The sequence below is a fragment of the Hyperolius riggenbachi genome, chromosome 5 (genome assembly GCF_040937935.1).
Source record: "Hyperolius riggenbachi isolate aHypRig1 chromosome 5, aHypRig1.pri, whole genome shotgun sequence".
In the NCBI taxonomy this organism is placed as follows: domain Eukaryota; kingdom Metazoa; phylum Chordata; class Amphibia; order Anura; family Hyperoliidae; genus Hyperolius; species Hyperolius riggenbachi.
Window position 1 is genome coordinate 363,236,568 of NC_090650.1, and position 16,849 is coordinate 363,253,416.

The 16,849-nt window shown below is 44.2% G+C and overlaps 1 protein-coding gene across 1 annotated transcript in view; it reads right to left on the minus strand.

Moving 5' to 3' along the window:
• Positions 1-16,849, minus strand: part of JPH1 (junctophilin 1) — a 173,746-nt gene that overhangs the window by 117,557 nt on the left and 39,340 nt on the right. The window contains exon 2 of the mRNA XM_068237515.1: positions 13,252-14,005. Coding sequence (XP_068093616.1) covers positions 13,252-14,005 — 754 coding nt within the window. The remainder of the gene's footprint in view (positions 1-13,251; positions 14,006-16,849) is intronic.

The window sequence follows — 16,849 nt, forward strand, 5'->3', positions numbered from 1 at the left end:
TTTATCATTTAAATACCGATGTACAAAAGGAAAGCACAGAACTGGGCACAAAGCAGATCATTACAAACACACACACACATACACACACAAAGCACACACACACAAAGCACACACATACTCACAGCACAAAGCACACACAAAGCACATACATACACAGACACACAGCACAAAGCACACACAAAGCACATACATACACAGACACACAGCACAAAGCACACACATACACAATTATACCTCCCACGGCCCCCTTCAAGATGATGAGTATTAGTCACCAGGAAAAAAAAAAAAAAAACGAGGTTTGTCTGTTGCTTTCAGTCTAAAGCTGGCCACTAACGGTCCAATTTCTAGCGAAAAATCGTTCGAGCGTTCAGAAATTCTGATCGGACGAAAAATCGTTCACTACACCATCAACTAACCAATCTTTGCATCCTATCTATCACGACCGCCAAGAAAATCCAAATTTTCGTTTGACGAAAATTCATTTGGGCGACATTTTTTTCACTCGTTCATAATCGATTTTGTCCACCAATGGAGATTATTTACAACCAATCCGATCAGAATTTCTGATTGCTCGAACGATTTTTCGCTAGAAATTGGACCGTTAGTGGCCAGCTTAATACACATTGGAAAGTAATGAAACAGGAATGTCAGCATTGGCGCAGCAATGTGACCACAAGTTCAAAACTATGCAATGTAGGGGCTGTACCAGCACCAGTCTACACCATAGGGATCAATTCTTCCATCCACCCCAAAAACATTATTTCAGGTATACGTGGAGATTGCTCACCTGCTGAGATCATGCATGGAGGAAGAAGCCCCAGCTAAGGGCTCTGTCACATTACACAACGCTTGCAGGAGCAGATTTCCTGCAAGCGTTATGATCTGCGGCGTGAGGTCGGGATGTTGCGGTGCAACGCTGATTAGCGGCGGTAGTTCTAATTCACCCGACGGGAAAATGCCGGCTCCAGACGATTAAAAGGCTGCGTCGTACCGCAACACGCCAAAACGCAGCGTTAGATGTGAAAGGTAAAATGAAAGTCTATGTAATACATACAGGGTGCATTTCTCTAGGTTTTCCTTCTGTCCTGTACAAGAGTTCAGGTCCACTTTAATAACAGGGCAAGACCATGTAGGACATGAGCTTGATTCACTCCACAGCTCCAAAACCAATTTCAGTTAAAGGGACTATAAAGCCTCAAATAAACACGGCATGTACTGTGTTCTTTTAAAAGGTTACAATGACTTCATCAGACTGTCACCTGATCCTTTCCTCTCTTGCACTGGGCCACAGGAACTGGCCGTCTGTATCAAGATTTAGGATTTGTAGGTAAAGCTACACACAAAATTTTTATCACCTGAACCGACCAATCGATGTAGTGCAAACACAGGTGTCTGCAAGAGGCATTTTTGAGTGGTAAAATTGCTGTAACGCAGGGCTGCCCAATGCGTCGATCGCGATCTACCAGTAGATCGCGAAGGACTGCTGGGTAGATCGCGTCGGTATTTTAAAATAGTACGCCAGACGCTGACTATGCAGCGCCGGCGTACCGTCTGATTGTGCTGCTCTGCTGCCCTATGCAGAGCAGCACAGAGCACACAGCCAATAGGGAGAGGCAAAGAGAGCACCGCGTCATACCCCCCCTCCTTCCTCCCCAGCCCTCCCACTTCCTTTTTGTCCGCCGCTCTCCTCCTCATGTTGTCTGGAACCCCGTCGCTGACCCTGCATGCCTTGCAGCACTGACATCTGATTAGCGACAATCTGCAGTGGAGAGGAGAGCGGTGGGTAAGGACGTGTATACAGGAAGTGCTTTGCCTGTATACACGCCGTTACCCTCCGCTCTCCTCTCCACCGCTGGTCACCGCTATCAGATGTCTCAGTGCTGCATGCTCCTCCGGGCATGCAGGGTGAGTGAAGGGGGTTGGAGGAGAGCGGCGGCTGGTGGAGGGAGGGGGCACCTATCTATATGACTGGGGCACCTATACCTAGCTATCTGTATATGGGGGGCACCTACACGTGGCTATCTATATGTGAGGGGAAACCTATGCCTAGCTATCTATGTGGGAACCACCTATGCCTAGCAACCTATGTGGGGGACACCTATGCCTAGCTATCTATATGTGGGGGACCACCTATGCCTAGCTATCTATGTGGGGGACACCTATGCCTAGCTATCTATATGGGGCACCACCTATGCCTAGCTATCTATATGGGGGACCACCTATGCCTAGCTATCTATATGGGGGACCACCTATGCCTAGCTATCTATGTGGGGGACACCTATGCCTAGCTATCTATGTGGGGGACACCTATGCCTAGCTATCTATGTGGGGGACACCTATGCCTAGCTATCTATGTGGGGGACACCTATGCCTAGCTATCTATATGTGGGGGACCACCTATGCCTAGCTATCTATATGGGGGACCACCTATGCCTAGCTATCTATGTGGGGGACACCTATGCCTAGCTATCTATGTGGAGGACACCTATGCCTAGCTATCTATGTGGAGGACACCTATGCCTAGCTATCTATGTGGGGGACCACCTATGCCTAGCTATCTATGTGGGGGACCACCTATGCCTAGCTATCTATGTGGGGGACCACCTATGCCTAGCTATCTATGTGGGGGACCACCTATGCCTAGCTATGTGGGGGACACCTATGCCTAGCTATCTATGTGGGGGACCACCTATGCCTAGCTATCTATATGGGGGGGCACCTATGCCTAGCTATCTATATTTGGGGGGCACCTATGCCTAGCTATGTGGGGGGCACCTATGCCTAGTTATATAGGGGGCACCTATGCCTAGCTATCTATATAGGGGGCACCTATGCCTAGCTATCTATATGGGGGCACCCATGCCTAGCTATCTATATGGGGGCACCCATGCCTAGCTATCTATATGGGGGCACCCATGCCTAGCTATCTATATGGGGGGCACCTATGCCTAGCTATCTATGTGGGGGACCACCTATGCCTAGCTATCTATGTGGGGGACCACCTATGCCTAGCTATCTATGTGGGGGACCACCTATGCCTAGCTATCTATATGGGGGACCACCTATGCCTAGCTATCTATATTTGGGGGGCACCTATGCCTAGCTATCTATGTGGGGGGCACCTATGCCTAGTTATATAGGGGGCACCTATGCCTAGCTATCTATGTGGGGGACCACCTATGCCTAGCTATCTATATGGGGGCACCCATGCCTAGCTATCTATATGGGGGCACCCATGCCTAGCTATCTATATGGGGGCACCCATGCCTAGCTATCTATATGGGGGGCACCTATGCTTAGCTATCTATATGGGGGCACCCATGCCTAGCTATCTATATGGGGGGCACCTATGCCTAGCTATATAAGGGGACCTATGCCTAGCTTTCTATACGGGGGCACCTATGCGTAGCTACTTATATTAAGGGCAGCTATACCTGGCTATTTTAAATGTTGGTAGATCTCTTGAGCTCTGGAATTTTAAAAGTAGCTTGCGAGTCAAAAAAGTGTGGGCACCCCTGTTGTAACGGATGCAGTTATCGTAGTTCCCACTTGCCGGGTTCACTTCCTCCCCAAAGCTAGTCCTTCTCTTTTCATCTGGAAAGACCAGGAAAGACCAGGAAGAGCCTACTTTTTTATTTTACTTCATTTAAGGTGGCAAACCTGCATATTACAGCTTACCATATTATTGAGCTTAAAGTGAACCAGAGATGAAAATAAACTAATGAGATAATAAATTGGATCTGTCCTTGTACTCCTAAAATTTAGATATCTCAGGGTTTTATTTTATGTATAAGCATTACATAGCAGATTTAATGTTTCATAATCTCTGCTCAATTGCAGTGTCTCAAGAGTCCCATAGTAAAAATACATATACTATTGACCTTTTTATCTTTTCCTCTCACAGTAAAAAGCCCAGGTATCTGCTTAGGAAACTGTATTATAACTGTAATTTGTTATCAGTGAGCCGACTGAGTCCTGACTGGAGAAAAACTGTCAGTTCCATAGCTAATTATAAACTCTTTCAGGCAGGGAAAAAAAAAAGAAAAGAAGCACAGCATAAGTGTCTGTATGCTTGCCACTGTATATACACATGTCTATCTCACCATGTCACATGTCATCTCTGGTACACGTTAAACAACAAGTGACACCCATGCTAACCTAGAAATAAATAACACATACTGTATATAAGTAGATAAATACTAGATCTACTTACATAGCAGATGTATTGCACTGTCCACAGTGATTCCTGTGAAATTTATAAAAGAAAAAGCAGAGAATGCTATTCTAGGCAGTTTCCATCTTGGTTACCTTTGAACTCCTGACATCTCCTACCTCATTCTTTTTTTCTCCACTTGCTAATTGCGTATTCACTACCCGCCCTCCACCCAGTCTTCAGACACTCCCACTGAGGTCTATACTAGGAAGTGCACTGTCTTCTTATGTCATTAGAAGGAGGGGGAAATAAAGGGAAGAGGAGGAACATATTACACATAAAAAGACCCCCCCCCCCCCCAGCATGCAACTGTTTGGCAAAGGCAATTAAAGGGCCAGTGCTCCTAAGGTATGGGACAACTCCAAACCACAACTGCAGAAAATTTTTTGAAAGTTTTGAATGCAGGATTAGCATCTTTATCACTTAATACACTCAGACCAGTTGCTGTTGAAATTTGATTTTCAGGTGACAATCCCCACTTTAAGAAGGGACCATATGCAGAAAATTATTACCCAGTTTTACAATCATTACTCTAGTTTCATAATCAGAAACAATTCCTATATCTACATATTGCACTCCCTCCCTCCAGCATTACGGGAGACCGGGTATTATTTGTATGGACTTTGGAACACCTCCAAGTAATCAAACATTCTGCAGAAATCTCCTGACAGGTCTAAAGAGGTCACTACCTGTGATAAATTACAGATTGTAAATCAGGGCAAGGATTTTATTTTCTCAAAACACTGATTACCATAAATAATTTATAAATGAATATTGAAATAAATAAATAAGCAATTGTATTCATTATGTTATTTTCACTAGAGTTCCTTTGCAAAGAAAGCTTCCCCTGTGTGCAGGCAATAGCAGGGATCTATACTTTGTTCACATAAGCACTTAGGTCCAATATACTGCTTAACAGGCCACCTGCAAGGGTTTGATTGCTTACTAAGCAGTTTGCACCTTGTCTAATTAAAGAAAGACCACAATCAAGACTTTCACCAGAGTGTGAGCGCTTCATCTGTTTGCACGACATTGGCAAGTGAACTGAGATAGAAGTTACAGGTTGTGATAATTCAACCATGGTAACAAACCTATTAATAGCCGTGGATTCCAGTTCTTGCATACTATGCATATCCACACAGCATAGTACTTTACTGCTCTGTCATCTGGTAGCTATGTAATATCTTATTATTAATAGCTACTATTATTAGGGTCCCAAGGTCCATCTAATTTACCAGAAACTGTAACCTCTATTACAGCACCTATCAATAACCATGTCTCATGTGTCTCGTCTCATATAGGCAGACACAATTATAATAACCTCATTTATGGAGTTATTACGCTTTTCACTATAGCCTACCTGTCTCATTTTATATATGTATATACTGTACAGCGGAACGTTGGTTCGTGAGCACAATTCTTTCTGAAAACCTGCTTGTAATCGAAAGCACTCTTATATGAAAGCGAATTTCCTCACAAGGATTAAAGGACAACTGAAAAACGAAGAATATGGAGGCTGCCATATTTATTTCCTTTTAAACAGTACCAGTTGCCTGGCAGCGCTGATGATCTATTTGGCTGCAGTAAAGTCTTAATAGCACCAGAAACCAGTATGCAGCTAATCTTGTCAGATCGGACAATAATGTCAGAAACACCTGATCTGCTGCATGCTTGTTCAGGGTCTATGGCTATAAGTATTAGAGACAGAGGATCCGCATGACAGCCAGGCAGCTGGTTTTGCTTAAAAGGAAATAAATAGGCAGCCTCCATATTCCTATCACTTCTGTTTTCCTTTAACCACCCTGGCGTTCTATTAAGAGCTCCAGGGTGCATGCGCAGCAGTATTTTTTTTTAAAAAATTTCCCTATCATGTAGCTAGCCTAGCGCTAGCTACATGATGCCCCCCTCCCTGCGCTATCCCTCCCACCCCTTCGATCGCCACCGGAAATCCCGTTCTGAACGGGATTCCCTTTAGGGCTTCCCCCGTCGCCATGGTGACGATCCTGATGACATCATCGCCGTAGTGACATCATCCGGCGTTCCGATCCACCCCGCAGCGCTGCCTGGCACTGATTGGCCAGGCTGCGCAGGGGTCTCAGTGGGGGGGGGGGGGGGGGCGGCGGTTACGCGGCGGATAGCGGCGACGATCAGAATCAACACGCAGCAAGCAGAGTGCTTGCTGCGTGTTTGAAAAAAAAATTGTGAAAATCGGCCCAGCGGGGCCTGTGCGGCGCCCTCCGGCAGTAATGGACGAGCTGAGCTCGTCCATACCGCTTAGGTTAATATAAACTCAAATGATTCGTTTCAAAATCCAAAAACAGTTATAGAAAAAACAAAGTACTGTACTGCATAAAGCAAAAACATAAAAAAACCAAAACAAAAACAGGACTTTCACTTTAACAGAATCATTGCTATCTGTTGGCTCACCACAACCTTTTTTATGGCAAAGAAAGATGAGGATAACAGCACTGCAACAGGAAGAGTCATGGGTGTCCTCAGAAAAGTTTCTGAGCGCCTCTGTAACCAGAAGGATCTTGTGTGTCCCCAGAAGTGTTCCTAATGTCACTGTAACCAGAAGAATTCTGGACATCACAGCAGAGTCCCTGTAGTCACGTGAACATCTCCCTAACAAGGGTAAAAACCGGTATAGAAAGAAAAGGAGGAAGTTTCTATCTACTCCTCCAATCTGTTTGTAAATAAAATACGGTTTTGCCTAGAGCTCTTTTTACACCGCTACAATGCCCTTATTCAAATAGGCAGCTGCGTTACATGAACAGTGCAGTATTCCACAGCAGCCAATCACCTTATATCCATTTAGGACAGTCAGACTTATGTGAACGTGCCCATGACTGGTTGTGGAGGATTGTACACAATACAATGATCTCTGTCATAACTAATGGCCTGTACACACTGCTGCGCTTGCAATTGCAAGGTCTTTTGAAATCTAATGAAAATCGTGATGACCTGTACACACAGGGGCAAACGATTTTTCTATTTTCATGAAAGCTTTGCGATTAAATATCGCATGCGATTTTAAATCGCCACCGCAGCAGTCAGTGTGTACAGGCCCTAAATCAGGAGAAGTGCAGGTTCTGCCTTTCAACACTTGATCACTTTAAATCAAACCTGAAGCAAAAAAAATAAATAAATTATGATATAATTAATTGTATGTGTAGTACGGATAATGAATAGAGCATTAGTTGCAAAGAAAAGAAGAGTCTCATATTTTTATTTTCAGTGATACAGGTTTTTTTTTTATAACATTGCATCATTCTGTCACAGTTGCAGTTTTAAAACCACACTCTGTTTTTTAAGCAATAAAACAAAGCAGAAATAATGACCCTTTGAACTTTCCTGCAGTAAAACCTTATCTCAAGCTGTGTCTCATTGTTTCTTGGCTGTTTAAGTGCTTCAGAAAAAAGGATTGTATTTAACCCAGCGGGTCAAGTAGCTCAGAGAAGTTATGACTGAAGTTTTTTAACTCTTCCTGTACTGGAAAACAATATGAAACTCTTTACTATTCTACTAATGTGCTATTTCTTAGTTGTACTACACAAACAAATTATTATCTCATAAGTTTGCTTATGCATCAGGTTTGCTTTAAAGGGACACTTAAGTCAAACAAAAAAAATGAGTTTGACTCACCTAGGGCTTCCAATAGCCCCCTGCAGCTGTCCGGTGCCCTCGCCGTCTCCCTCCGATCCTCCTGGCCTCGCCGGCAGCCACTTCCTGTTTCGGTGACAGGAGCTGACAGGCTGGGGACGCGAGTGATTCTTCGCGTTCCTGGCCACAATAGCGCCATCTATGCTGCTATAGCATATATCATATACCATATAGCAGCATAGAGGGTGCTAATGTGTCTGGGAACGCGAAGAATCAATCGCGTCCCCAGCCTGTCAGCTCCTGTCACCGAAACAGGAAGTGGCTGCCGGCGGGGCCAGGAGGATCGGAGGGAGATGGCGAGGGCACCGGACAGCTGCAGCGGGCTATTGGAAGCCCCAGGTGAGTAAAACTCATTTTTTTTGTTTGACTTAAGTGTCCCTTTAACCAGTAATAATGTTTTATTCTTTATTAAATACTTCTGAATTTGAGACCATTTTTTGTGACAAACAGGGCAATTAGTAGTAAAGAGCTTTTCAACTGCAGAATAATTCCAGATGGCACATGGCTAATCTCATCTGACACATTACCATTTATGAAGAGTACCATATGTGGATGAATCTAGAAAGAGATCTCTGTGCTTGTGCACACATTGAAGACCGCTATTATGATCAGTGAAGTTACTGGTAATAAGCAGATTTCACAGTGGTGCTCTTTTAAGGAAGTCCAAATGTCGTGTACCGATCACAGCTAGATATGTCTCAACAAGCTGCACTGACATCAGAACAAGCGGATGGCCTAGGCGTGTCCGCGCTTAAAAGACAACTAAAGGAGAGGGATATGGAGGCTGCCATATTTATTGGATTTTAAAAGGACCCTGAGCAGAAGCCTTGGGTATGCATATAGGCATACCCACGACTATTTGGTAAAGAGGAGACACTACAAATATACTAGGTGGGTATAGTGCAGGTACAGCACTGGTAAATGCATAGAATACAAAAAGAAAAAAACAGAACAAACTAGTATATGCTGTTCAAAAACTGCACAATTTATTTGCGTAAAAAGAGCCAGATCCAGAGCTGGCTTCCCTGAACACAGAATGGCAATAATAATTTCTATTGCGGCTGCGTAAATATGCACTAGTGGCTTCCTGCTTGGGCTCCGGTAGAAATAGCCGAGCATGATCGGATCTGCTCTACTGTAGAGGGGTCTGACAAAGAGATCATCGGGGGTCCCAGCACTGGATCCCCTCTACTGAGGAGGAAGAGAGAAGCCTCTTTAGAATCCAGAGGCTTTCCCATACCAAGGTAAGTACCCCCCAGGGACACACTTTTTTTGTTACAGGTTTACTTTAAGGCCCAGAGCCGTCCTTTCCCTGTTTGAGCTAGTGATTACTGTGATTGGCTAACAGTAATCAACTGGTCAGGAGCCAATGAAATTCCGATATGGAAGCTCTGCTGTTAGTGTGACAGCAGAGCAAGCGGGCTACAGTGTCACCAACTCGGGGAGAGTGACCGGTATGGAGCAAGCATAGTGACGCAAAAGTTTAGGCCCTGGCAGGTATCAGTGAACACAAACGGCACATATCTCAACTACGGCTGTTTAGAAGAGAGTTTAAAGGTCAATTTTAATTAATACATTTTTTTTTCTCTTCTCCTAGAGAAGGTTTTATCCTTTTGAGTTGTTCTTGATTTCTGACTACACACTGGGAATATCTTACCCTATTTCCCCTTCCTGGTGTCACCAGGACCAATATCTAAACAACGGAAGTCAATAAAGATCTTGGGTACAGGCAATGCTGAAAAAATTCCCAGTGGAGATTTTTTTTCACTTCCATGTAATCTGAGGACCAACAGATTGTGAATACCATGAACGGATTGCGTAAGTAAGCTCTCACACTACATGCAAGTGGTAAAATTGGTCAATCAAAATTGGATGAGCATTGACACCCTTATTGTAACAGAGTAACCAAGCTGCCCGGGGTGACCCAAAACCACACGGAAAGTATAGGGGACTAAAAGAGACAGAAAAGCCCTCCTACTAAAAAGCAGTGCTTACTGTGATTTGCTTTCTTAAAACAGAAGGTACTTGCGATAATTCAGCTATAATTGAACATCTGTGGTTACCCACAATGCATCGCTACTGAACATGCAAATGATCTCTTTATGCCCCTGAAACCAGGCTAGCATACAGAACCGCTGGTGTATAGCAAGCCTATAGCTTAAAATTTTACAGAGCCACATACGGGGTTAATGTGGGTCTGTAAAATGTAAAGCTATAGGCTTGCTATACACCAGCAGTTCTGGATGCAAGCCTGGCTACAGGTGCATAAAGAGATCATTTGCATGTTCAGTAGCAGTGCATTGTGGGTAACCACAGATGTTCACTTATAGCTGAATTATCGCAAGTACCTTCTGTTTTAAGAAGGCAAATCACACTAAGCACCCTTATTGTGTCAACAAAAAAAGTTCTCTCTCCTGAATTTCCTAGGTGTATGCAGGGCTGTGAAGTCGGAGTCGAGAAGTCGGAGCAATTTTGGGTACCTGGAGTCGGTGGCTTCAGTAAACTGAGGAGTCTGAGTCGGCTGATTTTTGAACCACCTCCATAGCCTTTGTAAAAACTAGACTAAGAAGTCGGAGTCGGAGCAATTTTGGGTACCTGGAGTCAGAGTTGGAGTCGGAGGTTTCTTAACCACTTAAAGACCCCGTGAATTTTCATTGATCTGTGCTGGGTGGGCTCTTCAGCCCACAGCACAGATCAGGTTTGAGGCAGGGCGATCAGACTTCCCCCCCCCCCTTTTTCCCCTCTAGGGGGATGTCCTGCTGGGGGGGTCTGATCTCCGCCGCCTGTTTGTGTGTAGCGGGGGGGCTCTTCAAAGCCCCCCTCCGCAGTGCTATTCCCCCCTCCCTCTCCTTCCCCTGCTCTCCTCCTTTCTATGGGCAGTACAGGACGGCGATCCGTTCTGTAACGCCTCTGATAGGCTTCAGCCTATCAGAAGGCGGCAATCCCCGGCCAATCAGAGGCCAGGGATTGCCGATCTGCTTTACGGCGCTGCTGCGACAGCAGCGCCGAAGGATGTAAACACAGGGGATTTCTTCCTCACGTGTTTACATTTCGCCTGCGAGCCGCGATCGGAGGCTCGCAGGCTGTTCACTGAGACACCCTCCGTGAACTGACATAAACCGGCCCCTCGAATGAGCGGCCGTTTCCATAGAAACCCATAACCGACCAGCCGCCGCCTATCGGCGTTAGGCGGTCGTTATGTGAATGAGGAGTCGGAGTCGGATGATTTTTGTACCGACTCCACAGCCCTGGGTGTGTGCTGGTTAGTAGTACACACTCTCCACCTTCCTCATAATATACAGGACAGTGGAGAACAGGATGACAGGTTCACCATACCGGATAAGAGTGGTAGCCCATGTCACTTCACCAATATACCACGATGAGAAGGCAATATGCATGGATCAGGAGAAGAGGACAACGACTAACCTCTTCTGTCGTGCAAGATAAAAAAAATACATGATTTAGCATTACCATGTTTTTCTAATGAACGATATATGTGATACAAGTAGTACATTTTAAAGTGTATTCACCTTCACATCTTGTACTGCTGAATACATAAAGCATAAAACTGCTGTTTGCTATCACAAGGCAGCGTTCATCCTGCTGACAGAAACCAGGAGCTTCAATGTCTCCACATAATACCCTAAAAGGGTTTAACTGCAGTAGAACAGAAACCTGGCCAGATATCTGTACAAATACTACAAAAGTCATAAAGCAAAGTGGTCCTGCAGCTGAATCCAGTGTATGCTCTCAGCCATTAGCTAGTAAATAAATCTCTACATAAAACAAAAAAAAATCCTCACACAAAACAACCAATTACAGAAGGAGCGTGATGTGGACAAGTCTTTGTAGCCCTGTATTGAAGGTCCAATACTGTGGATTAACCTCAGCAACGGTCGCCCATCATTCTAGTAAGAGAAGACGTCTATCTCGATGTTAGACACTGAACCACTGAAGACAATTGGCTAAAGCTATCTCCATCACAGATGTCTGAAAGTTTTCTGAAACGGAACCTCGAAAAGACTGTACCAGACACCACATAAGTTCTGGTCCATCCTCGTCATCTTTCCACTGGATTACTGCAACATCCTCTTCTCCAGATATCCAGAGATCGGACTCCAACCCCTGCAGTCCATCAAAGAATGCAGCTGCCGGGCTTATCCACTCCACCAAAAGCATCATCGCTGCCCCACTCTGCGGGTCGCTTCACTGGCTCAAGGACCCTCCTCAGAATCAAATTTAGCTAGTTGTCTGGCTTATAAAACCATCTACCCATCATACATCTCACCTCTTGCACAGAAATATTCTCAGATTTGATTGCCCCACTCCTTCAACACTATGGATGTCCATCCCACACGGGGCTTTAGGACTTTTGAAAAGCAGCCTCTACTCTCTGGAACTCCCTTTCAGACTCGTCTCCCACCTTCAACTTGTTCAAACAGTCAATAAAGACTCATTTGTTCACCCTCATGCTTTTTTTTTTTTTTTTTTTTTTTTATCACAGACCCATCCTCTGAATATACATGCCATCCCTTCCACCTTATGTGTCCCCACTACTAGATTTCCCTAGCACACAAAACATAAACCAGACAGCAATGATCATCCAACAAGATACTTATATATTTATCACTTCCATTTTTTTTTTTATCTTACATGCAAACTATAGGGTAAGGGCAGGGAATGTAGTAGAAAATTGCTTTTTTCTAATGGAAATCACCAGGGGATCACAAAGCTTGTTTTTTTCATACTGGTTTAGGGAAGGAAAAAAAATGTACTTCCAAAATAATTTACTTCACCACTCTAAAATCAATCTAAAATAAAATCAATTCCCCTTTGTGAACCAGTTATTTGATATGGTTTGTAAAATACTACAGTATAACACACTGCTATTGTAAAAGAAAAAAAATAGGATCAATCTTTAGTTTGGGAAACCCTACCTTGAATACCCTTTTGCTGAAAAAGTATTTTGTTGGCAAGGAGTATAAACATCTCCAGTGAAAAAACTCAGAAGTTAGCCAATTCAAGGTCACAGAAACGCTCTTACAAATACAGTACGTTGTAAAACAGTTGTAGCAATTCTTGATGAAATCTACGCCTTTTCTTTTAAAATCAGATGCAAGCATTTTGTGATCATTACCTACATAACCTGATACCAAGTTCTACTGACATGCTATTCTTATGATCTTTGGCCATTACGGTATATATGAAATCATTGCGCATATAGTGTGAATTATATTTTTCAAATAGCCAAAATACATTTTTTTAGCCTTCCCCTGGGAAATGGTGCAGTAAAACATGGGGCCACCATTTCCCAGGCAATTGACGGTTTCTGATGTCAAACAATAAACGTATTGCAAATGCCATCGACTACCTACCTGGAGGCTGCTATCTCCACTTTTGTCCTTGCTACAGCTGCTGCCCTCTGTGCACCTTCAATGGCTCGATCTACTTTCTCTTTTGTTTTGGTGTTCTTTATTGGGATAAGCTGCTTTCTTATTCCACGTACCAACACATTGTTTTTATATTTTCCTTCTTCTTTTGTGCCATCGGGAAACACGGTACATCCATATCCATGTCTCCTGTTATTCAGCCATTCACCCTCATACTTCATTCCATTTGACCGCTCACTTACTCCAAATCCAGTACGTTTGTCATTCTTCCACTCCCCCATGTAGGTTTCGGTGGTGGTGGCATCCACGTGATCTTCTGCCGGACAGTAATCAGAGTCTACATCTCCAAAGCTAATCGTAGAGGTGGCATCGCTGGAGCTGATTCTGCTCATAGCTGCATCACTTCTTACAGAGCTACGTTTGCTAGATATGGAGATCTTGGACTCAGATTTTCGTAGTTTAATGCTACCCAACAATGATCCTCTTCTGAATAGACCTTTCTTCTTGCCAGTCATGAGCTCGGAGTCACTGTGAAAATTCAACACAAATCCTCCTCGTGTCCCTGCTGGACTGTCTCCTCCAAGGTCATGGAGCACTGTGCCATTGCTTTGTTCACTACGAAGTGAAGACAATGAGGTTCGAAGAGGTGAACGGATGACAGTAGCCATGCCATAGGGAACACTCTGTCGCACACCGTATCCATGTCTCATGCCTCCCATCCACTGACCTTGGTATGTACCTGCAATACAAGCAACACCACTGTCAAGCACAAGAAAGAAAAAAAAAAAACAACACATAGCTGTGACAATAGTTGTCAATCTTTAAAAGGACTGTCACTGTGCTACTCCTCCCCACTTCTCATTTCCCCCATTCCTTTAGATCAGGGGTCCCCAAACGTTTTAGGTCGAGGGCCAGGTCAACATGCTACAGACTGCTGGAGGGCCGGAGTATACATAAAATGATGTAGAAGTCTTTGCGGGACAGACAGTAAAGCATACCCAGGTGACAACCTGCAGTCCAATTGGACAACAGTGTCACCTGATGTGGAATTTGATTGGAAACCAGCAAATTACTGCTTTCTGGCTTCCATGTGGATGGGTGGTGCCAGCACTGCTATGCTATATGCGGACCACCAATATTTAAAGATGTAGCTGACCGCATCTATAAATAATACATTTTGTGGGTGGGGGGCCAGTAAAAAGCCTCAGGGGGCAACATTCAGCCCGCGGGCCTTAGTTTGAGGACCACTGCTTTAGATTGTAAGCTTGCAAGGGCAGGGCTCTCTCACCCTTTTGTGTCTTGGAATGTGTTACTCAGTCTTTAGCTAGCACTTGGTTATACATTTTATTCATAATTGTAATCCCCATTTCTGTATTTTGTACCAGTGACTATATTTGATGTATACCATTGTCTGTATCATTATGTACCCATGTTTGTTTTCTTTGCACAGCGCCAAAGAATATGTTGATGCTTTATAAATCAATAATAATAATACTCCTATAATCATTCATGCAATGACAGAAGAATAAAGTACTCAATATTCATCATCTGAAAAAAGGGTCAGTAATGCACTTTTCAACTTCTCTATTAGGCCAGGGGAACACTAAGAGCAGCTCTTTCTAAACCCATTGCTTTGTGCAGATTTGTTATCTGGCGAATCACCATAGGTGCTAATAGAGAGTGTCAAAACCTGCACTACAGTGGTCCATTAAAACAATTTCACCTGCAATTGTAAATGACCACTTTTCAGGAGTCACTGGATGTGATTATTGAATAGTTTTTGGCATTTTAAAGTTGAACCCCGGGACTGAAAAAAAGTACTATACGTCAAACACTCCTCTTAGTCAAAGTGGGAGAGTCAAGGCGGCCATACATCTCCCGATTTTGGATTTTGCCCCAGCGACCACCGGATTTGATAATCAGTGCCGCAACACATCTGCAAGATCAATGTTTTGATCTGACATGCTGTAAAATCTCAGTTGCACTTGCTTGATCGGGTACGTGGCTGTAGTGGAGTGCAATATCATGCCGATGGACGTAGGCAGACTCCTGGCCACCACTATCCACCCAAATGTAAACACCCAGGAGTGGTGTACCTGCTGCAGTTGAGCGCTGGCACTAAGGTCTAAAGTTAGGCCTTCAAGGTGTGTGAACTGTGAACGTTATACATTAAATATAAACACCCCCTTTTCACCTGTCCGTTGGATTGACTCACAGCCTCCTCCACTGTCACCGCAAGTGGCTATATCACATGTGTAACGCGCCACAGGGTACAGGCACCGATGGACATGGCAGCGACGGTGAAGAAGTCTGGGAGAAGGCCCACCGGGTGGGAGGCAGTAAGGTGGCGTCGCTAGGCCAATTCCTTTTAGATTTCATGATTAAATCTATCGGAAATCAGTCTGCAGTGTACGGGCAGGAAACAGATCTCTCTTCGATCAGATTCTATCTGAGAGAAATCTGTCTAATGGTCGATCTGCCCATACATGGCCTGATGACCTTAGCAAAGAAAGGTGTACAATAAAAAAAAAAGCTGTAGCAAAGTGCAACCATTCAGAAGCTTGGCTTTGTTCTGCAGATGAGAACAGAGGCTGCTCTGGGTAGCTGCGCCATTTAGCCACATTTCTATTTGCACTTCAATTTGTAAATCAAAACCAGTCCAGAAAGAATCAGCAAGTTAGTTTATAGACAGAATGAATAGACTTTGCTAAATACAATAAGGGCAGGTTATAAGGAAGGGGTGAATTTATGTATGCCAATAGGAGGAGAGCCGGGCACATAGGGTAAAACTTCAATGCTTTATTTACCATCAGTGGTAAAGACGCAAGGCCATAGACAAGGCAGTGATGATAGGTGTACCTACCCCCACTGCCTTGTCTATGTCTGCCTTGTGTCTAACCCATTGATGGTAAATAGAGTATTGAAGTTGTATCCCTATGTGCTTGGCTCTCCTACTATTGGCATTCAGAAACTGCTTTCAGTGTGTGCACAGGTATCAGGTTTCGAGCTTCATTGGACACTGTCGGTTATCTAGTGCCAGCATTCTTTGTCTATGTATATGGAATTTATGCGTCAAACTGAGCAAAGATACCAGCACCAGTATGCAGCAGAGCGGACCAGCTGGTTTAAGGAGGTAGCAGCGTGCTCCCAGCAAGTAATAATCACATGAAAGGAGAAAAGAGAGCAAGGCACTGCTTCCTAAAGGTCCTTTAACCCAGCTGGGTAGTCACAGTGGTACAGAACAGTGGGGTTGTCAGGGCTTGAAAGCTGTTTCAGGCTAAACCTGCTTCTTCAGAGGCAAAAGAAGCAGGTTTAGCCTGCGAAACAGCTGTTAGGCTCTGACAACCCCACTATTCTGTACCACTGACTATCCAGCTGGATTAAAGGGCGTTTATGAATCAGTGACTCGCTCTCCTTTCATGTATATTGAATTTACGTATGTTGAGGAATGTCCAAAAATGGATACCTGGGATCTGAATCTTCTCCGAGTCTAGCCAGCTGTGTCTATGGAACGAAGCAGATCTGGCAACAGCCATAAAGCGTATTACAAAATGTCACAACTAGCATTAAAGTGCTTAGACAT